We start from the raw sequence: 27,694 nt of genomic DNA on the forward strand, positions 1-27,694 counted from the left end.
ATTCCAATTCCACAAAGGGAAATTACAACACATTGATCATGCAGGCAACTCTGACTATTCTCTCATGCAAATAACTGTCCTTATAGATAGGATAACACAATAGGAAAAATGCATTTCAGTTTAAGCATTGTTGCATCTTGGCAAGTGGGAATTTGTTATCTTCACCCTGAAATATAGCCAAATTCTGGATCAAAGAATGCTGCCAATTAAATGCAAAATATGCAAAGCTGTGCTACAATCTCTACTTACATATTTTCCAATAAATCAAAGGCACAATGCTTTACAGACAGACAGAAAAAAAGCTTCAGTTGTATATGACTATCTGAAAGTATAAGCCAATTAAAACAAATTAATGCTGCAGGCTGGTCACACGAGATGCTTAATCAAACTGAAACAGACTAGCACAATGTAGTTTTCCATGAAGCACAACAAATCTAGCTCCATCCAAGTATGGCACCACATCGACTTAGGTAAGATAGCCAAGATTTATTCTCTATTGTAGCAGACTTCATCCAATCTATTGGACTACATTTAATTGAATAGAGACCGAAAGCATAGTCAATCACCCAAAGCACCACACAGATGTGGCTCTAGAACTTCTTTCACCATGAAACAACTATGAAACAGACAGAAATTTAAAAGTTCAAGTGTACCTGACAGACAGAAGAGAGTTTGAACCGAGCAGCAAAATGTTTGTACGATTCAGGTCGTGAATAATTGTGTAGACAACCATCAGCTCCAACTAGAGATCCTGTGAAAGCAGTATTCTTATCAAAATGCATACAAGTAGAAGATCTAAGACACCTACAGCAGACAATGTGCTGCACTTTTAAGTTCACTAGATGGGAACAAGACTCAACTTATATAACATAAAGATGGAAAGCTGTACTTGTTCATATCAAAGTTGAGTGCTAATTACAAAATATAGGAGTAACTATCAGTATTAGATTAACAGATCAATGTCAAAGTAAAATTTTAATCTATAAAGTAACTCAGTCACACTTTATAGTATAGGTTTGTTTGAAGAATGCAACAAGGGCAAAGACAAAATCCATTTGTTCTTTGGATGGGAACGAAAGCTCCATTTGGTAATATGGATGATGAAAATCTAAACAGAATGATCTTTAAAATTAGACGGGATGAGTTTTTTTCAGTGCTGAGCAGATGTAAACAATGCTATTGAATATGAATTGCACAAAAGCAAAATCTTTCTACCTCACATTAAGAGTTTTCATAACATCTATTTATTTTAAACATTCATTGCTGGCAAGATGACATTCAACTCAACCATGAATGGTTACAAGCCTGGCTGTGAAAGGAGGTTGGACATGAGCTAGCAATCCAAAACTTCAGAAGCACCAAAGACCTCATTCCTGGGAAAGGAAGGATCTTTGCTGAGAAGACATATGAAGTCTTGTGTTGAAAGTAGAAGCCCCAGGGCCGATGAACCTTACACAGGCCCGATGAACCTTACACAGGCCCAGAGCAGAGAGCTCCGGCGAGCTGCTGATGGTAGCCTATACCCAAGTAGATGGGATGGTTTTAAGAAGAAGATGTTATTCATATGCATCACTCATCAATTCAAACTGCTAAAAAACAAGTTCTCTGAAGAACTTGTAAGCATCCAATGTGAACCTTCATTAAAATCATTTGTTCATATTATCTGATTATACATAAAATAAGGTATCCAAAAAGAATTAAAACCTTTTACAGCATTTTGATAAAGAAATCAATGATCCAAGCTAAGAATTACCATAATTTCAATGTTAAAAACTTAGTATAGAATAATTCTTATGACATCAAGTTTAGAAATAAAAGCACAAATGGCAATGATAAAATATTTTATTTCTTTAGTTACCTCAAGATGACTCCTGTGACTATTACCCTGTAATAAGAATTTAATGTTTAGATGTGCAACACAGTTAATACAAGAAATATATGTGGCAACTACCTGATTCTTCAAAATTGTCCAGTTCCTCCTGGCATGAAATGGGTCTCGAGAAAGAAGACATGTCCTCTCCACAACACACATCGTCATGGACCTGTGGGAGTGAGGCCCCACTTCTTCCATCTGTGAACAATTCATCTTTCTGTCTGTAGCTACCTTTATTTTCACTAGAAGATGAAAACCCTTGATACAGGAAAAATGGAGGTGATGAGAAAATTGCCATTAAGACTATTAGTAGCAACTAATCAATGAAAATAAAATGTTAAATATATATTAAATAAATAATAAACTATATTATTATTTGGAGCAGATAAAGTTAACACCAAGTTAATTTCTTTCACAACATTGCTGCTCTCTGGCCTCTCTCCAGAATCCAACTTTGGCTATTTTGGGACCAGTAGGTACTTCTGCTATTCCTACACAGTCTTCCTACTATCATCATAAAGCAATTGGTGTACATTTCAAACAAGACAAAATCTGCAGATGCTGGAAATCCAAGCAACACAAACAAAATGCTGGAGGAACTCAGCAGGCCAGGCAGCGTCTATGGAAAAAAAGTACAGTCGATGTTTCAGGCCGAAACCCTGTAGCAGGATTGTATGGTTGTTGACAACTTGCTTCTAGTAAACTTAAATATGTCCAAAACATTAAACATGGTGTTAAAATGCTCAAAAGTTCATTTTTATTCATGAAATTAGCTTTACCTTTCAAAGAACCTTGAAACACAGTGCAAAAGTGATTCACCAGACTAATCCCTGAATAAGAGGATTCCCCTATCACAAAAGGCCAGAAGAAGTTGGATTTGTATTCTTCAGAATTTTGCAGAACAAGGGTCGACCTTGATGTAACATAGAACATCCTGGAAGGTGAGACATCACAGAGTAGATACTGAGTTGTTTCTCCTAGTGGGAGAATCTCAAACAAAGGGAGATAGTTTCAAGATAAGGAGGCAGTATTTTTAAACTGGAGTTTATGCAAGAAGCTGTTCTCTCACTCATTTGGAGAAGGTTCCTATAGAGGGCATAGTTAATAAGCTTGCAGATGACATTTAAATAGGTGGCAGCGTTCACAATGAAGATGGTTATTAGGAATTACAGAGAGATCTTGATCAGCTAGGTAAATGGGCCAAGAAGGAAGGGCAGCAAGTGGAAGTGAATTCAGATAATTCCTTTCTTGCATGTTGGAAAGACAAATCAGGGTAGGGCTTTCACAGTGAGTGGCAGAGACCTAATGAGTGTTGTAGGACAGAGGTACCTGGTTCCCCAAAAGTGATATCACAGGTTGACAGCGTGGTGAACAGAGCTTTTGACATGCTAGTCTTCATCAGTCAGGACACTGAGTACAGAAGCTGTCAAGGCTTTATTTGGAATATTGTTTTTAGTTTTGGTTCTACTAATATGGGAAAGATGACATTAAGCTGGAAACAATGCAGAAGAGATTTACAAAGCTGTTGTCAAGACTCAAAGTCAAAGGCAAGTTTGTTGTCATACATCCAATACATGTATGCATAGGTACAATGAAAAACTGACTTGCCGCAGACTTCTATAAGATCACAGGCACACGGCATCAAGGAATGAGTTATCGAGATAGGTTGGATTGGTTTGAACTTCGTTCTTTGGAGCATAAGAGAATCAATGGTGATCTTATAGAGATTTTCAAAATCATGAAGGGTATGAAAACAGCCAATGTGCACATTTGTTTTTCCAGGGTTGTGGAATGAAGAACTAGAGGGCATAGGTTTAAGGTGTGAGGGGAGAGATTTAATAGAAATAATTCGGAAAAGGTGTAGCTCAGAGCTCAGATGGTTGATGGTTGGGTTGAGTTGTTCTCTGATCTTGGCAATTTACTTGCAAATGTTTCATCACCATACAAGGAGACATCTTCAATGCACTGTCACTTGTGGTGTGTCCTCCAAATGCTTGGCTTTTATATGCTTTTCAATCAGTTGATTGGTCATCATTTCCGAAACTCGATTGTGATGAGGGGAGGAAATCTCATCACTGATTGGCTGTGTGGTGAACTTCGTGCTCTGTGGTCTGGAATTTTGCCCACATCGGCTCATAAATAGGATCGTGGTCCACGTTTGTTTACCAAATTGTTTGTGGAAAACCACGCTTCTAGGAATTCTCTTGCATGCCGTGTGTTTACTTGCACCATGACTTCTACTGATGCCCAGTTGATTTTGTGCCTCTCTCGATCTTCATGGTTAAAGATTAGGGAGAAACATCTCTTTAAAGTATTTGCATAAATTGGATACCCACGGAACTTCGTATGAAGATGACTACGAGATCAACAGCCAGCAACCAAGAAGCGACCAAATGGGTTGTTCTTCCATACATTGGAAATATCTTGGAAATGACAGCCCGACTGCTCTAAGAACATAGAACTTCAGTTGTGCAAAAGCCAACAACAACGTTGAGAATACTTTGAAGACCAAAAGAATGAACTAAGCTATTAGACAAGACTGATGTGGTCTACGAAATCCAATCCAGGGACTTCAGCAAATATTAGGTTAGGCAAACTGGGAGAAAACTATCCACAAGGATCCATGAACATCAACTGGCTGCAAAGCGGCATGACCAACTCTCCCCAGTCCCTACTTATGAAGATTGAAGGAGCATAAATTTGGCTGGGTATCAGTGAAAGTCATGGCATAAGCAAACACAAAAATTCCTGGAAGCAGGGTTTTCCGCGAACAGTTCTGTAAGCAAACGTGTGTACCTCAATCCTATTTATGAGTCAATGCGAGCAAAATTCCAGACCACAATGCACGAAGTTCACCACACAGCCAATAAGTGACGAGGATTCCTCCCCACATCGCAAATGAGCTTCCAAAATTATGACCAATTAGCTGATTGATAGGTATATAAAGGGAAAGCATTTGGAGGACATACCACAATTAACAGTGTACTGAAGATGTTTCCTTATATGGTGACGAAATGTTTGCAAGTAAATTGCCAAGATCAGAGAACAGCTCAACCCAACCAGATTTAATAGAAAGCAGAAAGGCAATTTTGTTCACCCAAAAGAAAATCCATATCTGGAATGAGCTGCCAGAGGAAGTGGTTGAAGTAGATACATTAGCAGTACTTAAAACACACTTGGACAGCTGTATGGATAAGAAAGGTTTATAGAAATGTGGGCAAAATGCAGGAAAATGAACTAGATTAGTTAGGTGTCTTAGTCAGCATGGATTAATTGAGCTGAAAGGTCTGCTTCCATGCTATGTGACAAGAACACAAGCTCATAGATTAGTATTTTCACAAAATCACTATATCTCTTTACCATGAATTCAACATTCGCATGGCATGAAGAAGATTGGGGATAAAGGGGGATATGGATTCTTAAACTCCACGTGCTTCATATATACCCAGATTTTAGTCAATGGAATACAGAGATCAAAGAATTCTTCCTTTTTGCAGTACTCACCTCCATGGTCATTTCTTTCAACATCAACAACTTCGATATGTGGTGGGGAAGAGCTGGGGACTGGTACAAATTGCCGAGGCTGTTCACTGTTGTCTGCAATTAAAGGAGCTTCTAAAATACCAGAAAGGGTATCAAAATCTTAGTTTGAAGTTTTGATTCAACATAATTACTGCCTGTAATAAATAAAAGTCAAATCTAGATTACAAATGTATTTGGCAGAACAAAACCTCAATAGGGCAAGTGGTCCATTTGTTAACATTAGATCAATTGTCAAGGCTTACAAGGTTGCCAAAAAATCACCAAGCCTTGGGATTGGGAAAATCTAAGAATTTAGCAAAGGGGAGCCAGCACATTGATGAAAATAGAATAGCAAGAAACACAAACAGTTCGTCATAGCACATGAAACAGATCAACATTAGATAATGAGACTCTTGCAGATGTAGGCATAAAAAATTGGGAAGAAAAAAGCAGAGTCTTCAAGAAATAGTAAGGAATGGGAGGCCAAGGGAATAGAGATCTAAGAATATAGTATTAATGAAGACAAAAGAATTGGACAAAATAATGTGGCTGAAAAGTAATCCAGCCACAATTGTAGAATTGTGGAATTCTGGTTGTCTATTCAAGAAAATCCATAGATTCTAGAATGGCTCCTACAAACTCAAAGGAAGTAAATGCAACCCCACTAGTTAAGAAAAACAGAGAGAACTAAACAGGGATGTATATAAACCAGTTAGCCTGACATTAGTACTACTGAAATGCCGGAATCTATTAAGGAAATAGCATCAGGGTAGTGTCAACATAGGTTTATCAAATGGTAATCGTGCTTGACCAACCTTAAGTGACTTTTGTAAATGCAACTAGAAGAGACAAGGGTGAAACAGCTGATGGATCTATTTGGACTTTCAGAAAACATTGAAATAAAGTGCCAAACAAAAGATTATTAAACAAATATAAAGTATATGCTCTTGCCATGGAATAAAGATGGGATAATGGACAGAATATAGAGAGCAAGAATAAGTAAAATTATTTTCAAGCTGGAAGGGTGTAACCAGTAGAGGCCACAGAAATCAGTGCTGAGGTCCTAGCTATTCATAACTTCTGTCCATGATTTGGATAAATGGATCAAATAATTCATTTAGTTGCTTGAATTTAAATTTAACAGCAGTTGTGTTAGGATTCAAACCAGTACCACAAATCAACTTTCCAGAATTCCATCTGCTGGTTCATTTACTAATACCTTATGCTGATACTACAAAAACAATTCAAAAAGTCCCAAATATTTAAAACATTCATATGATATACAAGTAAATAATACAATGAATTTAATTACTACAAATTAATTTAAACAAAAAAGAACAATAAACCAATTAAGCAATTCCTTTTTAATCAATGGCAGCAACTCCAATCAGATAAATAGGATTGTACTGCTCTGTCAGAAAAGCTGGGGAGAGGAAGCAAAGTTGACGAACTCCAACATGGAGTTCAGTAAGACTTTTGATAAGGCACTGTAAGGTAGGCTTCTCCAGAAGATTTAAGGCAAGCTAGCCAAATAGATACAAAATTGGCTTAACAATAGGATAGAGGGTGGTGTAGAAGGTTGTTTTTCAGATTAGAGCTGGTGAAGGTAGTGTGTTGCAGGGATCAGTGTTGTACATCATTTATATTAAAGATTCAGATAGGAATATAGAATATCATTCTTACTAACTTTGTGGACGCTAGAATTTGTGGTACGGTGAAGGTCAACTATAATTATAATGGAATCTTGATCAATTGGATGGATAAGTGGCAGATGGAGCTTAATTCAGAGAAATCTGAGGTACTGCAGTTTGATAAGACAAACCAGGGATAGGACTTACATCAGGAATTCTGCAGATGCTGGAAATTCAAGCAACACACATCAAAGTTGCTGGTGAACGCAGCAGGCCAGGCAGCATCTCTAGGAAGAGGTACTGCCTGGTCTGCTGCGTTCACCAGCAACTTTGATGTGTGTTGATAGGACTTACAGAGTCCTGCCGAAGGGTTTCAGCCCAAAACATCGACTGTACTTTTTTTCATAGATGCTGCCTGGCCTGCTGAGTTCCTCCAGCATTTTGTGTGTGTTGCTGGGACTTACAGAATACATGATAGAACCCTGGTAATTGTTGTAAAATAGAGAAACCTAGGAGCACGTGTACATAGTTTCTTGAAAGTGGTGATACAGGTAGACAGGATGGTGAGAAAGGTATTTCACACACTTGCCTTCATGCATCAGGATATCAAGCACAGGAGCTAGGACATCATGTCACAACTGTACAACACTGGTAACACACATTTAGAGTACTGTGCATAGTTCTGATCATCCTGCTGTAGGAAGGATGTCTTTAAACTGTAAAGAGTGTGAAAAAGATCTACTAGGGTGTTATCAGTATTGGGGGGGGGGGGGGTGTGAGGCTGGATAAGCTAGACTTTTCCCCTGGAGTATAGGAACCTTTTGGAAATTTATCAAATCATGAGGGGCATAGACAAAGTGAATAGCCAGTTTTTCCCCAGGGAATGGATTTTAAGTGAGAGTGGAAAGATTTGACAGGAATCTGAGGAAGAACTTTTTTCCTTCACAGAGAGTGCTGCATATATGGAACAAGCCACCAAAAGTAGAGGCCAGTACAATTACAGCATTTAAATACATTTGGACAAGTATATGGATAGGAAAGCCTTAGGTGGGATTTGGACCTAATGCATATAGATAGGGTTAGCCCTGTTAGGCATCATGGTCAGCATGAACAAATTTGGCCAAAGGCCTGTTTTTCGTACTATAACTGTATCATTGTATGATATCCAGCACATTTCTGACTTCTGTGTTTCAATGCACTGATGTGGAGTTTCCTAACACACAGCTAAGCTGAGCCACTAGGAAAATATCACTGGCAGTTCTCTACAAAACTCTCAGACAGAGACATGTAATTTTTGACTTATTACTACAAAAACTTAGATTAAGAAGTTTTTAAGTGCTGAAATCTCACCAAGACTTTGAAGTTCATTTAGTTGATCTGAGGTAAGGCTGTGGGAAAGAACAAAAATGATTAAACAATATACTATAAACAAGTGTGATCTAACTAAAGTTTATAAAGATGCAACATTACCTCGTAGCTCTTAAATCCAACCCCCTGACTAATGAAGTCCAATAAACCATATGCTTTCTTAACCACCCTATCAACTTGTGTGGCAACTCTGAGTGATCAATGGAAATGGACGCCAGGATGCCTCTGTTCCTCCACACTGCTAAGGATGAAGCAGTCCAGAAATGATCCTAGACTAAAATTTGGAATGGACAGATTGCCTTATGAGGAAAGGTAAGATATGCTAGGCTTTATCTGATAGACTTAGAATCCTAGCTGTTGAGAGGGGACTTGATTGAAACATACAAGATTCTGAGCAGTCTTGACACAGTGGATCTGAAGAGGGTATGGCAAAATCTGGAAGTAGGCATCGATGTTTGAAAATATAGTCACCCAATTAAGGCCCACAGCAGAACAATTGAAAATAGCTACATAATTGATTCATAATTCTTATAAACACAAAAGATTCTGCAGATGCTGGTGGAACACACACAAAATGCCAGAGGAACTGATGAGGTCCTGATGAATGATCTCGGCCTAAAATGTTGACTTTTTACTTCACTCCATAAACGCTGTCTGATCTGTTGAGTTTCTTCTGCATTTTGTGTGTATTATTCCTAATTCTTATGATCATATTTCAATTCCCTTCCTAAAACAGTTTGACCTTTACAAAGACTCTACAACTTAGAAATCAAATTCCTCTCTAGTAGACAAATATAGTACATCTGAATATTACCAAATTAAATTCTAGCATGAGGGTTTCATAAAGCAGTAATGGTACAGCCACAAACACTGAAGAAAGTCAAATAGAACTCAGAAGAGCACTGCTGGATCTAACTGCTTAACTGTTATTTTCTTTGCAATTTAACAATTAATTATTTGCTTGTATTTTATATAAATTCTTATATCCAAGTAAATACTTAATATGATTCATAAGGGCTATAGTATACACATAACAGTTTAATATACCTCTAGTGGTTATACAAAGTATAATTCTGGAAGCTTCTTTGTTCTGCATTGAGTAAATAAATGTTTTCTCATTGGTTAATTTAATACAGTGGTACTGAATAAGTACTTTCTAATTGGTTAATTGTTATCTTTAGATTTTAAAGGAATTTTTCATATCTCTGGGTATAAAATAACTAAACACAAAGCAGAACTATTTTAATCTTCTTAGTCTCTTGTCCCTAAGCCTTCTGCTACTAGCTTCAGCCCATTTCCTCTGTTTTATCAACTCTTAATAAAACGATCGTGAAGTAACAAGTTTTATGCCTCGTTCCTGACTTCTAAAAGAACTTTGGATTGAAACACCAAAATCCATCAGTACCTTTGGCCCACCATCCCATGATAAACTAATTAAGATAATGACACTTAATCCCTACTGCCTGAAACTAGTCCATACCCCTCCATTCTTACATTCACGTGCCTACTGAAAGCTGCTTAAACACCTCTATCATATTTGTCTCTTCCACCATCCCAGGCAGCACATTTTTCAGGCACCCACTACTTTGTGCACAAAACCTGGTCTACCCATCTCCTTTTTTGAATTCCCATTCCCTCACCTTAAATGCATCCATCCATCCTGGGAAAGAGGTACCAAGTGTTTTATGTATATATGCCTATCATAATCTTTTTTTAAACTTTTATAAGATCTCCCCTCAGCCTCTGTCACTCCAGATGAATAAAATCTGTTTATCTAACCTCTCCTCATAGCATACATCCTCTAATCCAGGTAGCATCCTATTAAACCTTGTCTGCATCCTCTCCATAGTCTCCATACCATTCCTATAATGAGACAATCAGAAATGAATGCAATACTCCAGAAGGAGCCTAATCAGTTTTATAAAGCTGCAGCTTACGTTTCTGACTCTTGAACTCAATGCCTCAACAAATAAGGAAAGCATATCATATGCCTTCACGTAAAGAGGAGGTGACTATATGGAATAAGCTGCAGAGAAAGGGGCTGAATGCAGGAAATTGAGAGTAGCTGGATGAATTACATAGCCAACCTGGAGGCTGGCTAATCACAAACAAGAAAAAAATCTGCAGAAGCTGGAAATCCGAGCAACACACACAAAATGCTGGCCAGGCAGCATTTATGGAAAAGAGTAAACAGTCAACATTTCGGGCTTAGACTTTCACAGGACCGGAGAAAAAAGGATGAGAAGTCAGAGGAAGAAGGTGGGGGGAGGGAGGGAAGAAATACAAGGTAGTAGGTGATAGGTGAAACTGGGAGAGGGGGAGGGGTGAAGTAGAGAGCTGGGAAGTCGATTGGTGAAAGAAATAAAGTGTCAGAAGGCCATGTAAGAAAGGGAAAGGGGAGAAGTACCAGAGGGAAGTGATTGTCTTGGGAGCTGAGTGAGGGAAATAGGAATGGGAACTGGTGAAGGTGGAGGGGGTTATCATCAGAAGTTTGAGAAATTGATGTTATGGAGGCTGGCCAAAGGGCCTGCATCCATTCAATATTGCTCCATGACACCGGAACACTCAATCATTTAATAAATTGCTTTTATAAGCAATTTATGCTGAACCTGGTGTGGATCATGTTCCTCAATGAAAGACCACAGTCTGTGCACATTGGAAGTAACATCTCTACCTTGGTAGTAATCAACACTAGCACAGCTCAAGGGTGTGTGCTTAGCCAACTGCTCTACTCTCTACACCCATGAGTGTGTGGCTAGGCACAGCTTAAATGCCATCTATAAATGTGCTGATGACACAACTATTATTGGTAGAATTTCAGATGGTGAGAGAGGGCATATAGGAGCAAGATATATCAGCTACTTGAGTGGTGTTGCAACAGCCATGCACTCAACGTCAGTAAGACCAAAGAATTGATTGTGGACTTCAGAAAGGGTAAGATGAGGGAACACAAAGCAGTCCTCATCAAGGGATCAGAAGTGGAAAGGGTGAGCAATTTCAAATTCCTGGGTGTCAACATCTCTGAGGATCTATCCTGGGCCCAACATATCAATGTAATTACAAATAAGGCACAACAGCAGCTATATTTCATTTGGAGTTTGAGGAGACACCAAAGACGTTTGCAAATTTCTACATGTTTACCACAGAGAGCATTCTAACTGGTCGCATCACTGTCCGGTATGGATGGGGGGGAGGAGGGTCACTGCATAGGATCAAAACAAACTACAGGAAGTTGTAAACTCAATCAGCTCCATTATGGGCACTAGCCTCCCCAGCATCCAAGATATCTTCAAGGAGCAATGCCTCAAGTAGACAGCATTCATCATTAAGAACCCTCATCATACAAGATATGCCTCTCTTCATTGCAACCATCACAACAAATTTCACACCATACACTAATGATATTAAACTTGATTCTACGAACATAGTTCATTATCCCAAATTACACATTTAAATTTGTCATCAGGAGCAACAGTATTAAATTAATTTGTTTTGTATAGAATACCAATAGGATTTTACTTACTTTGTCTCTTGGTCCTGAGCAGCAGCAAGGAAATCCCAGATAAATATTGCATCTCCAACACTAATTACACTTAGCTGATCTGGAGTAAAAGCTGCTTGTTGAATTGATTCAGAATGTCCAATGAAAACCTAATAAAACAGGAACGAAAATTTTCTTGAAAGTACCCGTTGAGAAAGTGTAAACATTGTGTACAAAATTTAAAAGCCAGCAGCTAAAAATAAACAGATGCACAACCATGGTGTAAACAACATGTAGTGAACAAAACTGGATGACAAGATTTAGAAATCTATCCAATATGCTGAAACATAAGACGTAATGTTGAAAAGGACAATCTAAGTGTGCAAGATTAGTTGCTGCATTGGAATAAACAACACTTGAGAGTTTTAAATAAACAAAGTCAGGGCACCTAAGTCACCTCTGGAATGGTCTTTACAACTCAAAATGTAATACCGATCAAGTCCCACTTCAAGAAACCTGACTTATTTTCCCCCCAATTTTGTGTCACAACTGGAAGTTATTACATAGTTTGGTATGGGATTGGGAATGAAAAGAAGTGTTTTTAAAAACTTCACTTCCCACTCCCCACTCCCCAACTCTTTTAATGTGAAATATTTGTATCCATCATTCAGAAATATGAGATTGGTTTAATCTGTTCAAAAAAATTAACAATGGAATTTCATACCTGGAAATTAGTTTCTAGTTTCATTTGATAGTCCCAGATTTTAATAACCTTCTCCCCAGTGGTCAGTAGATAACGAACATCTTCACTCACAGCTAAAGATGAGGGAAATGTCTTGTGAACATTAGACATCTGTTGGAACAATGCAACCTAATTATCAAGATAGCTTAAGTATGTAAATAATCAACACCAAATAGATGAAAACAAAATTTCTTTTGTGCATAGATCAAAGTCAGAAGAAGATTTGATTATGCCTATTGGTTTTAGAAATGGAAATGAAACTCAGACTTTGAATTAATAGATTTCATTCAACTATTTCTTCCAATATTTGGAGAACATATTTTCTGGAGGTCAACTGCCAAAACCAGTAAGGAGATGTAGATTCATGTTAATTAGCATTACTAAAATGAAAAAGTTGAATTTAAAGTAAACCCAAGATGGTATGATTTCACTGATTGAAGTTTGTGAATGAATTGATGTTGCTATTTTCAACTACAGCTGGGAAAACCCATAACTTTGGACATCGTTTCCCATTTGAAGTCACACCTGAAGTGGCTTCAGGAAATTCAACATCACTGATGACTTCAATTGCTGAAGCTTGGAACAAACTCGAACTCACTTATTATCAGCACAAAGATGTCACCCAAAAGGATACAATGATAGGTGCAAATTTAAATTATGTAACAAACAAAGAGAGCTTTCTTAGGTAAATTAGCGTAACAAGTTAACAAACTGAAAATGTTTTATGACTTCATCTTTAAAATTGCCAATTTAACTAAAAATTAATAGTTTCTTAATTTATATCTGAAATTATTGTGCACCAGTCAGTGTTCTGGTTGATTTAGTACAAGTTAAAGCATTGGATCCAGAATTTCCGCTATCAGTCTTGGGGAATTACTCTCTTTTCTATCATCCGCTATAAAACTGTAACTAAATTTCTAATAATCTGAAATCTATAATGGTATTTTATAATAATGCAGCATTTCTTCCTTCCAATAGTACAATTATAATTGAGTAAATTACTAACTTTATATGATTTACTATGAAAATATACCTCTCGAATTAATCTTCCACTCTTTGCATTCAACCACAATAACTTATTAGAGGATGTAGTCACTAGGAGCTGTTTGACTGTAGCAGGAGGATAGCACACTTTAATAGCAGTGTCAAGGGTGGTTGTCTCCAGGTCCAGAATACTGACATCAACAAGCATTAACTATTTAAAACAAATGAATATGAATAAAGAACAACTCCTACTGGTACAATGGGAATCACACAGAAAAACTTATATTTTAGTTGTCATATTCTGACAATTAGTTAGTTTCGTCATTACCCAACATCATTTGCTGATCAACTGAAAAACACGTTCCAGCTCACCAATAAAACCTGGAGCATGCATGGGATGGTGTGGTCACAAATATGTTATTACTAATTCATGACAGGCCTCAGAGGACAACATAACGCAGAAAAGAAGTATGTCAACTATTTTGGTTGTAAGTGGTACAAAGTTATTTTCAAATGTTAAGAGTTCAGAAGGTGTAAATGTTTAGGGAAACCTTTGTTTCAAAGCCTCTACACTATTTTAATGCCTCAGATTGGGAGTATGATTAAGTACTCATCAAGTGAATGATGGGTGCAGTGGCAACAACAAAGAAAGCAAACATAACCTAGGACTCAACAATTCACTTAGCACTGCATGTAGCAATGAACTTAAAATGTCACCCCACACCACTGCTCAATATGTACTGAATGCATCAGTAACTCAACAAACTTATCTCCCTGCTTCATGACTAAAATTGTTCTGACAGGAATATCACTTCTACTCCAAGTCGCAAAACACTGCAACTTAGATTCACATTTCTATTTCAGCATCACTAAAGGTTCAGTTCTCAGAATTGCTTGTTTAACACTATTATGGTATCCCATTCATCCCAAATAAATGGGTCTTTCCAGTTTAACTCACCCATGTTTACAGTAATGCCCACCTATGTTAATCCCATTTGCCTGCATTAGGTCTTTATCTGACTATGCCTTTCCTATCTAAGTATTGTGAAAATGCTTTTTAAATACTTCCATTGTATTTGGCTCAACCAGCTCTCTTGACAGCTTTTTTTCTCATAACTATCACCCACTGTATGAAAAGTTTGCTGCAAAGATCTCCTTTAAATTTCTCCCATCTCACTTGAAACCTGTGCCCTCTAGTTCTAGATTCCCCTGCCCAGGGGAAAAAAAACTGCTAGTATCTATTTTATCCATGCCCCTCATAATTTTGTAAACTTCAGTAAGGTCATACTTCAGCCACCCATGTTCCAATGACAATAAACAAAGCCCTCTATTCCAGGCAACATTCTGCTGAAATAATATAGTGGTTGATTCAGTTTCATATTCATCACAACTGGGAACGTCTAAGAAATAGGATTATGCCAATATCTCAAAGAGCATTGTCCAAACAAAGCCTTGCATGGAGCAGTGGTCCCTCAAGTGAATTCATGTTACTAATATTACTGCTGTTTAGGAGTATAACAACAGATACTCTTTTACAGTAAATACATTCTCACAAGGGACATTCTCACATTTTTAATTGAGTGCCCAGGCGACTTGCATACCAAGAAGCCAATATGATGCTGGGAATAACTGGTGGAAGACTTCTAACTCGTCCTCCAAGCTTACAAATGACTTAAAAGTATAATAGAACACAAAAAAGATATAACATTAATTCATTCATCAGGAGGATAAAATTGCTCTGGTGAGCAGTAGCAGATTACCTCATCAAGTGAGTGAGCATCCATCACAGTGACAATGTATTCAGATGGGCCCACAAAAGCTAAATAACAGCTATCACTGCTTACTGTTAATGCATCTGGACCATAGAAACTCCCTCTTGCCACAACATTACCTGAAACAACAGAGTAAATACTAAGCAGCTAATTTTGCGTGCTTAACTCCACATGAATTTTTTTCTTCCTAAAAGTAATTTGCTTTTAGGATTGGCACATAAAAGTATTACTTGTACAATAAGGATAAGGAATATTTGTCAGTAAGGTCTTTCTTCTACCTTGTGTTCCATTTCATCAATATATTCAAAAAAAACTGAGAAACTTAATTATGATGTTATTTTCCCTACTCAAATTGCTTTATGGATGTTAATAATTTGCATTTTATTCCAACACTTTGCCAACCACTGAGAAGCAATTTATATTTTACAAAAGAACTGCAGACAGGGAAATATTAAAAAGCTAGCCAGGGGAGTATTGAAACAATCAAAGAGAAAGGTAACAGAAGTATTGAAGATGTGGCCATCAAAGACAAGGGCTTTCTAGCTATCCTTTTCTAACTTTGCTGGGATACTAACAGTCATCCACATTGCTGTAGATCCAGGGATAGATACAGGCACATTTCTGTCCCAGAAGGACAAGAGAAACAGGAATCTAGCAATTTTATTATCACTTTTAATGAGAGCAGCTCTTTATTCAGAATTTGTTAAATTTCACAGCTGACAACCTGCAAGAACTTAACTCTTGAACCTTTCACTTACCCAGGATCCTAATAACACGGTGATCCTCCTTAGTAGCATCATACAGAGCTAATGAACCCAGAGAACCAGCGCTGTACATATACTCTCCATTGGGAGAAAATGTAAGTCCAATCACTTGCCCTCTATGCTGCCTGGAGACCAGACAGAAAATGTCAGCAAAATATGGGAAACCTCAATCATTCGCTCAAAACCAACGCAAGGTAAATAAGATATGTTGCTGAAAATTTGATATGAAACAAAACAAGATTCATTAATAGTAAAACAGAATTCTCACCGCTGTTCAGCCAAGAGACTAGAATTTCCCACATTAAAAATTCGTACCACTCCGCTGCTGAATCCACATGCAAAAACTTGTTGCGATGGATGAAATGTCACTGCACATGGATTCTCTTCAGTACTCACAAAGTCATATAACTGTTAGTTTACAAAAGACAAGTCAATTAATGACTTGAAAATCAACACGCCACTTCTGAATTTAAACTAACCTCCCTCCCTCGAGTATAGTCTTTAAGAATCAATTTTGAAAATAAAAAATGCAATGAAATGGTGCCAAGCAATCTCACAACTGATGGATCAGATGAAAGCTTTTCAGTCTTATCACATATAGGCAAATCACCAATAAAGTGATGAAACTATTTGCTATGAGTGCTCTGTACCAATAACTTACTCACTGATGCCCAAGTTGGCTTTTCCTTAATACACTCAAATCCAGGCCTCATGGCCTAAATAGCAGAATTCCAGGGTTGGTGTGAGACTAACTGCCCTTCACAGCCTGCATTTGACCAAAAGAGGCAAGATGCCCTGCTAAAATTGAAGTCAATAAGCATCCAATGGAGAGCATTTAAGTGGCTGGGAGATGTATCTGAACCAAAGGAAGATGATTGAGCCTTTTAGGAAATCAATCATTTCAACCCTATGTAATCACTGCAGGATTTCCTCAGTCCAATCATCTGCCATTATTTCATCAGTATCCTTCCTTTCATAAGGCCAGAAATAAGAACACTTGCTGATAACTGCACAGTGTTCAGTCTATTTACAATTACTCAACAAATGAAGAAATCTATTCCAGCACACAGCACATGCTTGTAGGCTAGTAAATGGCAAGTAACATTCATGCCACCCAAGTGCCAGGCAGTGACCATCTCCAACAAGAGATGATCTAACCATCAACATTTGACAATCAATGGCATTGCAGTCACCATTCAAACAGCATCTCACACAGAGAAACGTTTCTCAGAGAGCCAGTCATGAAGCAATGTACCAAGCAGTTACAGTATTTCTCTAACCATACACATATTAAACAGATATGCAACAATGATCAAGACTTCCATTGGTTTAAAAACATAAGATATTAAATTAAAATTATCACTTTAGAAAAAGACGTTTTTATGTTAATAATGAAGCTTCCAAATACACACGTGGACAGATTCAAAGCCTTATAATTTCTGGTGAGGAATACACACCTGTTGCATAGAATCCAAGTCCCACACTCGGATAGTGCAGTCTTCGGATACAGTAACAAGATGTCTCCTTATTCCATCCACTGAGAAAGCCAGAATTTTATTCATATGTGATCTCATTAGTGTAGTGTAGCCTCTGCTGGATATATCCAGATATCCAAGGTTACCTGTAGTAGTTGCTGCGAGCACTTTCAACCCTTTGGGGTCAATGGTTACAAAGCTGACACTACCTTCATGTTCTAAATATAGATACAAGGATTAGTAATTCTGAACGGTCAGCCACATATTTACTAACTTGCATTATGCTGCAATTCCTACAAAATATTTTTAAAAACACATACTTCATAACAGAATAAGACCATTCTACTACCAATAATCCATCAACAAAATATGTTAGAAACCTGTTTTTGTACCAGCTATTCTTTTGTTCAAATGAGTGCCTAGCATGTCCATATAATACATTTGAGAAATCTACATCACTAAATTTAATAATTGCCTGCTGGAGAGGAAACATGCTCATGCTATGCCTGTAGTTCAGCTGAAAGAGTCCTGCAATATTCTTTAAAGCTGAATGTAAAGATTTCCAACTCCTATATAACTCAATGACAGATTTAGTAGCCTATGTTTTAACAATGAACTTCAAAATTTTATCAATGAGCTACGAATTTGTAGAGATACTTTGAACCTCCAATAACAGCAAGTATACTTTGGACCAAGAACCTATGTAATTTTCATTTGTTCAATCAGATATTACTTTGTCATTAGATTTTACAAAATGAAGATATGTCTTAGGAACCCCTTTTAAGTGGCCTATTAAGCAATAGGATTCTATGTAACAGGTGCAAGCACTTTTAGCAGATCACTGCATAGTCATTCACAAAAAGCAGAAAGCCCCATTGATGGTTGTTAATCTTTCTGGAATCATCTTATGAACAACAAATGCAAATAGTCCTCAAGGTACATAACACCATGAAAAAACTCATTTCCTATTTCAGAAATTGTTCTTCATCTACATGGACATTTGCATCACCAAGATGAAAAAATTTATTCGGTGTAACTGTAATTGCATGTATTAATTTAACTTGGGCAAACTTAAAAACTGGCTTACAGAAGGCCTAGCAAAAGGAGGGAATTAAATGGGTTTTCTATTCTGACTTTGGGATGATGTATACAAAGTGAAGGCAGTAACTCTATTTTACAAATCTATCTGAAGTTTTAACAATTTGAACAAAACTAAATAAAATAAATATTTTGATGAAGTAGAAATTGCTATTAAAATAGTCACCTGCTTCAAGAAAGACAGTGGAGAAATCTAAGGGCCAAATACGCAAGTAACCATCTTCAGATCCTGTGGCACAGAAAGCAGCAGAAATACTGATACTATTGATGGCAATCCCAGCACCTAAAATTTAAAAGAAAATGATTTAATATTAGGTGTTTAGATATAGAAGAAACACTGATGTAAGTTCAGATATTCATATACCCACATAAGTTAAGCTGCTGCATAACTTCATTGCACTACTGAACTATTCCCTGCCCATTGCTATCACAAATATTCAGGCAGCAATGGAATAAATGTTATTTGTTTGACAACTGCAACATACACAAAATGCTAGCGGAACTCAGTAGATCAGGCAGCATCTAAGGAGTGAAATAAACGGTTGACGTTTGGACCAAGACTTTTCGTTAAAAGTTCCGTTTAACTTCCTGGTGGTTTACATTCAAAAAACCTTGCTTTAAGATTATAAATTGCATCAAAGATGAATTGACAAGATCTTTACTATATTAGCCTGACAATGCCCAATTTCAGTTAAAGCACAAATGCAGTACAGCGCCACCTTCTGTATTTCATAATGAACTACAACTACTTTTTCAATGCATCAGGAAATTAAGAAAAGGTAAATTTATGCTAATAATACACATTAATTCAAGAAGGGGATTAGGGATAATCCTGAAACCGTAGACTGGTGAGTCTCATGTCAATGGTGGGAAAGTTTAGAGAAAGGGTTCTTAGGGATAAGGTTTGTGAGCAATTGGAAAATCATGGACTAATTAGGAACAGTCAGCATGGCTTTGTGCAGGGCAGATCATGTCTTAACTTGATTGAGTTTTCCGAGGAAGCAACAGAGGTGAATGATAAAGGAAAACCTGTGGATGCAGTCTACATGGATTTTAGTAAGGCATTTGATAAGGTCCCTCATGGGAGACTCATCCAGAAGATTGGTGAATTGGCAATTTGTATTAAAAATTGGTTTGCTATAGAAGACACAGGAACTTTTTCTGGCTGGTCTGTGACTAGTAGTGTTCTACAGGGACCATATGGAGACCTTTGCTGTTTGTGATGTATATAAATGCCCTGGATTAATATGTAGATGGGTTGGTTAGAAGATTGCAGATGATAAGAATCGGAGGTGTTGCAGATACAGCGGTACGTATAGTAGATTGATTACAGATATGGACAAAGATATAGAAGATGAAGGTTAACCCAGTCAAGTGTGATGTGTTGCACTTTGGGAGATCAAAGGTAAAGAGACAGTACAATGTTAATTGCAAGACCCTTAACAGTGTTGATATGCAGAGGGATCTTGGGGTCCAAGTCCAAAGCTCCCTGAAAATGGCTACGTAGGTTTATAGGATGGTAAATTACATCATTATTGCAGCCTTGCATTTATCACTTGAGGAATTGAGTTCAAGAGGTGGGAAGGTATGTTGCAGCTTTACAAAATCTAGTTAGGCTGCATTCAGTTCTCTTTGCACCTTTATAGAAAGAATGTTGAGGCTTTGGAGAGGGTGCAGAAGAGGTTTACCAGAATGCTGCCTGGATTAGAGAACATGTGCTAGAAGGAGAAATTGGACAAACATGGATAGTTTTCTCTGAAGCGGCAGAGGCTGAGGAGAGACCTGATACAGGTTACTAAGATTATGAGAGCATAGATGGCACAGAGAGATGGTACCTTTTCCCAGAATGGAAATGTCTAAAACAAGAAAGCATGCATTTAAGGTGGGGGGGGGGGGGAAGAGAAAGAATTCAAAAGGAGATAGACAGAGCATGATGGCTTTGCACAGAGTGGTCCTGAAAAATGTGCTGCCAGGGATGGTGGAAGACGCAATACAACAGAGGTGTTCAAGATGCTCTTGGATAGGCACATGAATGTTCAGAAAATGGAAGGACATGAATATTGTGTAAGCAAGAGGGATTAATTTAGTTAGGCACTTGAGCACTAATGCAATTAGTTGGCACGACACTGTGAGCCAAAAGACCTGTTCCTACGCTGTACTGTTCCTATTGCTCCACGTCATGAACCATGAAACTACTAGTCTAATACTAGTATAATATTTTAATCAAATTCACTATAGTCTACAAAGTTCCACTTAATTGCATTTTCAGTACATATTACAGTAGGCAAGTTATTGACTTCGTATGGAAATGTAGCTTCATACCTGTATTCAGTGTCACTGTTTCCGACTGGTGCGAGTGGTTCTGCTGTGAGGGAAACAAACGACGTGCTTTCTTAATAACAACATTTTTATAATCGATTTCAAGGATGTGTCCACTTTTACTGCAGGCAAAACTGAAATTGTACAGAAATGAAAATAAATAGAATGTATTCAAATTGGTCATCACATCAATCGAAATTTGATTAAAAGAAGACCCGGATTTGTGTAACTTGAAGCCATTCTTCAGCATTAAAGCAAACACTGTACTTCTGGAGTAGAATTATTGATGGAACATAGGAAATACAGCAGCCAATTTTGCATATAGCAAATACACAATCATGAACAATGATATTGATAGTATATTTTAGTGGTGGCAGTTGAAGGATAAATATTGCCTAGAGCAGAGATTAGTACACTGACTCTACTTCAGAATGGATCTTTAAACAAAACAGGAGAGGAGGCAAGGTCACAATAAAACATCTAATCCTCAGCAGTATACTGGAGCCTCTGCTTAGATTTTGTGCTTCAAGTCTACATTACAGTATTTAATCACAGAGCATAAAGTTTCCATTGTTGAATCTGAAGCTAAGAGCACTGGCATCCCTACTAGGACCACCAAGTACAACAATATCTTAGTAACACAGACAATTGAGATAACTATCAGAGTATCCTTGGAGAAAAGAAAGCAAATAATTGTCTCATTAATTCTCCTTGGCAATTCTGTTACAGAACTTGGTAATTTTTTCTACTACAGGGGGAAACGGGAGGTCCATGAGCCAGTCCTCCACAAAAGATCAGAGGTGCAGAGGGTTAGCAACTTTAAATTACTTAGTGTTATAATTTCCAGAGGATTTGCCTTGGGTCTAGCATGCAAGTACTGTACCATTACAAAGAAAGCACGACAGTGTCTCCACTTTCTTAGAAATTTGTGAAGATTCGGCATGTCATCTAAACCTTTGACAAACTTCTATAGATCTGCGGTGGAGAGTATACTGACTGCTGCATCACGGCCTGTTATGGAAACACCTTTTGAATGGAAAAGCCTTCAAAAAGAAGTGGATATAATCCAGTCCATTGTGGGTAAGGCCCTCACCACCACTGAGCACATTTATATGGAGCATGTCGCAGGAAAGCAACATCCATCTTCAAGGATCCCCACCCATCCAGGCGATGCTCCCTTTTTGCTGCTACCATCAGGAAGGAGGTACAGGAGCCTCAGGTGCCACACCACCAGGTTCGGACACAGTTATTTCCCTCAACCATCAGACTCCTGAACCGGGGGGGAATAACTTCACTCAACTTTACTTGCCCCACCACCAAAATGTTCACACAACCAATGGACTCACTTTCAAGGCCTCATCATCTCATGTTTCTTGATTTATTGCTTATTTATCTATTATTATTATTTCATTTTTTTTGTTCTCTCTTTGTATTTGCAACATTAGTTATCTTTTGAACATTGGTTGTCCATCTTTAATGTGTGCAATTTTTCATGGATTCTATTGTGCTTCTTTTTTTTTTATTGTGAATGCCCACAAGAAAATGAATATTAAAGTAATATATGGTGGTATAAATGTATTTTAATAATAAATTGACTTTGAACTGTTCTTACAAATGAATTCTCTGTGACTTTGGTATTGTCTGTGTGGAGTCTGCATGTTCTTCCTCTGACCACATGAGCTTTCCCTAGATGCCTCAAGTATGTAGCTGAGTAGTATAATCTGGAGGGGGCAGGTGGGGTGAGGGTGGGTTAGTTGATGGGAATGATGGAAAGAATGAAAAATGGTTAATGTAAATGGATGTTTGATGAGCAGCAAAGAACGGTTTGTTTCCATGCTGTATGACTGAAAATGTGAGAACCTATCTCCATTTACTGTGAGAATTCATGCAACTGTTTGATTAATTACATTTTTAATTGCCTGACTGCACTAAATGTGTTTTTTTTTAAAAGTTAAGTGGAGACATTAGGAAACATGGTGTTTTAAATAGTCATACTTTATTGATCCCAAGGGAAATTGGCTTTCATTACAGTTGCTCCATAAATAATTAAATAGTAATAAAACCATAAATAATTAAATAGTAATATGTAAATTATGCCCAGGACCAGCCTATTGGCTCAGGGTGTCTGATCCTCCAAGGGAGGAGTTGTAAAGTTTGATGGCCACAGGCAGGAATGACTTCCTATGATGCTCAGTGTTGCATCTCAGTGGAATGAGTCTCTGGCTGAATGTACTCTTGTGCCCAACCAGTACATTATGTAGTGGATGGGAGATATTGTCCAAGATGGCATGCAACTTGGACAGCATCCTCTTTTCAGACACCACCGTCAGAGAGTCCAGTTCCATCCCCACAATATCACTGGCCTTACGAATGAGTTTGTTGAATCTGTTGGTGTCTGCACCCTCAGCCTGCTGCCCCAGCACACAACAGCAAACATGATCGCACTGGCCACCACAGACTCGTAGAACATCCTCAGCATCGTCTGGCAGATATTAAAGGACCTCAGTCTCCTCAGGAAATAGAGACAGCTCTGACCCTTCTTGTAGACAGCCCCAGTGTTCTTTGACTAGTCCAGTTTATTGTCAATTCGTATCCCCAGGTATTTGTAATCCTCCACCATGTCCACACTGACCCCCTGGATGGAAACAGGGGTCACCGGTACCTTAGCTCTCTGCAGGTCTACCACCAGCTCCTTAGTCTTTTTCACATTAAGCTGCAGATAATTCTGCTCACACCATGTGACAAAGTTTCCTACTGTAGCCCTGTACTCAGCTGATGCATCCAACTATGGCAGAGTCATCAGAAAACTTCTGAAGATGATAAGACTCTGTGCAGTAGTTGAAGTCCGAGGTGTAAATGGTGAAGAGAAAGGGAGACAAGACAGTCCCCATAAATATGTTATGACCTTAATAATTCTAACTGTAGGTGCACAGCTTAGCCAAATATTGTTATTTTCCTCTAGTATTAAAGTGATCCAAGTACATTGATTAATGGCATTGTCACAGAAGAACCTGTCATAGGAGCCAGATGGCAAGCTCTTGCAGGCAATAAAAACAATTACCCATTATTTCCAATCCAAAACGTATGCCATACTGAAAAATTACGATTTCTAGGCAACCTATACTTACATTCCATTTCAATGATTAATCTTTCCCAATGGATTATTATGTGAGCTTAACTTGTAAATTCAGAAATAACAACTCATAAGCTTGTTTAACGTTTCCAGAAGTAGCAAAAAGCATTGCCATCCATTGCTTGAAATCAACAAGAAAGCTCTTCATAGCAGCTGCAGCTCAACTTTTAGCCATATAACTATCTTACAGTCATTCTTGTGCTTGCATAAATAACTTTCTACATTACATAACTGACTACACTTTTAAAATACTTCACTAGCTTTCTATTACTTTCGGACTTCCCGAAGTTGTGAAAGGCTCTGTAAAAAGTAAAGGTCTAAATTATACATACTATATAATATGCAATATAAATTGGGAGGCCCGAATAAATCATGTGCAAGTCCTGCATAGGTTAGGTTAGATCATGGTGTACAGATGTGCACACGCTTCTATATTTGTTTTGCTCTTACAGCGTTCTATCCACAGGGTCCTTATCAGCCAGGTGTCTCTCTTCAAATGCTACATCTGTGAATGCCAAACAATGATATTCACCCAGGTTAACTGGGCAAGACCGCAGTGCCCCACTTCGAACTCGCCACAAGCGGATATTATCTCTTCCACATGACACCATCCTGTTAAACGATAAGTTAAGCAATCACTACACAGGCAGACAATAATCAATTGTCAACAATCTACACACTAGAAAATGTGGATTAAAAGAACAAAGGTATCAAAAACAAATAGTTAAAAGCAACATTACAGGTGAGCAAGACAATTAAAATACAGCATAGAATCCTTAACTAGTTGTGCTAAACTTCTATTTGCAGTCCGTACATACTGCTCTGTTAGTCTCAATACTACTACATAGAAGTAACAAAGTGTATGCAAAGAAAGAACTGAAAGGTTATAACCATTGTGAAAGACTGAAATATATTAAAGATTGCATCTTTTGAAAGAGAAACCAGTTGGAAACCTGACAACTTTCCTTCGATTATGAATGGCTTCAATAATATGGATGTATAGCAAACGATTCCAATTAAAGAAATTTAAAATTTGGAAGCTGTAAATGGTAATAAGCTGGGAAATAAAGATTTTTCTTTACTCAGAGAACTTACACTCTGCAAATCAATGGCACAGGAAGCACTTTTAAGAGGAAATTAGATGGCACACAAAAAGATAGCAAAGATAACGCACAAAATTGAGACGAAAGATGGAATGGAAGAAAACATCAGGATTTTTTTTGGGTTGTGTTACATTCGTGCGCACTGCACGTCTGTGTTTTTGTTATATGTTCTCCCTCTGTCCAGATGTCCTTGTTTCAGGTGTGCCATGCTACTGTAAATCTCCACAGAGTGCTACTGGTCCTGCTCCCTTGTCAGGACTGCTCCGACCAGAATTTGGAGAGCACAATTTTAAAAAGAGCCGGCATCTGGGAAGAAAGGGAGACAGAGTCGCTAAAGTATTGCGCTAGTTTCCATATGAACAAACTTGTAGTCTTCGTGTTCTGACCTGCATTTTCATATTGTGGATTTTGGCTTTTAGATTATTCCCTTGGATTTGGTGAACATGTGTAAATACTGTAAATAGGACCTACTGTTTATGCCTTGTCCTTCTCCCGTCACAAACAATGTACCACACTGAGGGTGCACTTGTTTTTATGTTGCTTCCCCATCACCCCTAGACAAGAGCCAACAAGGGAAGGTAACATGAACTGGGTACTTGTCTGGGATACTTCTGTTGGAGTTGGTTTCTTTTGTAAAGAATGAGTTGAAGCTTTTTTTCCCCTTTTATGAGTGATCATCATGATATCGAGTGCTCTCCGATTAAGTTAGTGTGTTCCAGCTGGCGTGTGTTCAGTCCTTCCGGTGGAACACTAGTTTGTTATTTTGCTTTGTTATTTTCCAGTTTTTGTTTTGGAGGGTAATCCTGGGTGGGGAGTTTATCACAGGTGGGGGTACGCTATCAGACATTTTGTCTCAGAGTTGAGCATTTAAAGCTGCCCCAAGCCTGGCAAGCCCTTAAAGAGCACAAACATGAGGAAATCTGCAGATGCTGGAATCTGACGAAGGGTCTCGGCCCGAAACGTTGACTGTACCCCTTCCTAGAGATGCTGCCTGGCCTGCTGCGTTCACCAGCAACTTTTATGTGTGTTCCTTGAAGAGCAGCTAGGATTTAGTTAGCATTTGTTGGTTAGACAGACAGGGACCAGAGGATGCTTGTAAACTGTGCTGTCTGGCTTGGTTGGTGTCACTCATTGTATTTGAACTCACTGCTGTTTGGGTGTAAGCCTCTCAGTGTGGATATGGACCAGTTTACTGTGCAGGCGTTTCTGAGTGATCCTACAGTAAAGCAATTAGACAAATACTGTAAGGCTGAAACAGCATTTTCTTGAGCTGCATATACGATCTATAAACAAAAAGTCCAAATATTCTCCAAAGTATGTCACGTTTGCTCTTTCATATACACAACCCAACTTCTACTCCAAAATGGAATTAAATTATAAAGCATCAAAAACAATTTGCATTATCATCCTCAGGAGAAATGTAAGGAAACATGTCGATATTATATTATGGGAAAGAAAGAAAAACATATTATAGGAAAAGAAAATGAATAAATCATCCCACAAGAAAAAAACATTGATATATTTACCTGGTGTCATCAAAATCAGCTATTTTCATCACCTGAATATCAACTTCAGTATGAGCTTTTGCCATCACTAGCACTTCACCATCCCGATTTACCTTTGACGTGTTCCAAACCACGACCATCTATGAAAAAAATACCTTTCTTATAATTTTGAGGACAACTTCAAATGCTCATTTCTATTTTGACTCTCTTGAAAACAAAGCATAATTGCTTCCATTGGCAGTTTAAACTTTCAGTCCAGTTTATACTATGTTTTTTTTCCTGTTGCTTAAGTCTAGGACTGCTTTGATAGCTTTTCTTTTAAGACTGGATCATTTGGATATGTTGATTTAAGTTCATGATCTGACATTTAATATTTTTAATATACCCTTTCTTAGCCCGGGTTTACTCTGGTCAAATTTCAAGTCTCTCATGTATTCTCATAGTACGATTCTTAACCCAGGTCTTAAAATCTGGATAAGGCTTGTGAAATAAGGAAATCTCTTGCCAAAAAAAGTAAAATCTATTCAAGGATTATGTACAACCTTATTTGAATGTATTAGTTCTTCAAACTGCTTAAATATCTCTATTTAAGCAATGAATGATAACTGCAAATGATTGATAAAAGTGACTAGACTCACGAGTACTGACTACTCTTTCAGTTTTACTTCAGTAACAGTTGCAACTTAATGCTATCATTTGTTTTACAAATAAGCATTCCAGTGAAATTTAAAAGCAGGATTACAATTTTTAACAGCTGTAACTAAAGATTTTTTAAACTTTTTAAAAAAAAGTTTAATTGCCAAATAAATTTAACAGAATATTGTAGCAAGACTGCTTATAAGCATTGCATTAATTATATGTAGTAATATGGTCATTACTGGCATCTCTTAAAGTTTCAGGTATTGGATTTACGGTCCTTCATTT

The 27,694-nt window shown here is 37.8% G+C and overlaps 1 protein-coding gene across 3 annotated transcripts in view; it reads right to left on the reverse strand.

Moving 5' to 3' along the window:
• Positions 1-27,694, reverse strand: part of wdr90 (WD repeat domain 90) — a 102,924-nt gene that overhangs the window by 33,279 nt on the left and 41,951 nt on the right. For 2 of the 3 annotated variants that reach the window (XM_072268871.1, XM_072268873.1), the window contains 15 exons: positions 26,792-26,910; positions 24,613-24,774; positions 21,033-21,163; positions 18,877-18,993; positions 17,595-17,830; positions 16,406-16,545; positions 16,132-16,262; positions 15,362-15,492; positions 13,651-13,812; positions 12,600-12,728; positions 11,918-12,045; positions 8,377-8,414; positions 5,378-5,488; positions 1,952-2,131; positions 654-751 (listed from right to left, as the gene is read on the reverse strand). In XM_072268871.1, the coding sequence (XP_072124972.1) occupies positions 654-751; positions 1,952-2,131; positions 5,378-5,488; positions 8,377-8,414; positions 11,918-12,045; positions 12,600-12,728; positions 13,651-13,812; positions 15,362-15,492; positions 16,132-16,262; positions 16,406-16,545; positions 17,595-17,830; positions 18,877-18,993; positions 21,033-21,163; positions 24,613-24,774; positions 26,792-26,910 (2,013 nt within the window). The remainder of the gene's footprint in view (positions 1-653; positions 752-1,951; positions 2,132-5,377; positions 5,489-8,376; positions 8,415-11,917; positions 12,046-12,599; positions 12,729-13,650; positions 13,813-15,361; positions 15,493-16,131; positions 16,263-16,405; positions 16,546-17,594; positions 17,831-18,876; positions 18,994-21,032; positions 21,164-24,612; positions 24,775-26,791; positions 26,911-27,694) is intronic. The other variant, XM_072268872.1, reaches the window with a different exon arrangement.

This window comes from Mobula birostris, chromosome 9, assembly GCF_030028105.1.
Source record: "Mobula birostris isolate sMobBir1 chromosome 9, sMobBir1.hap1, whole genome shotgun sequence".
NCBI lineage: Eukaryota > Metazoa > Chordata > Chondrichthyes > Myliobatiformes > Myliobatidae > Mobula > Mobula birostris.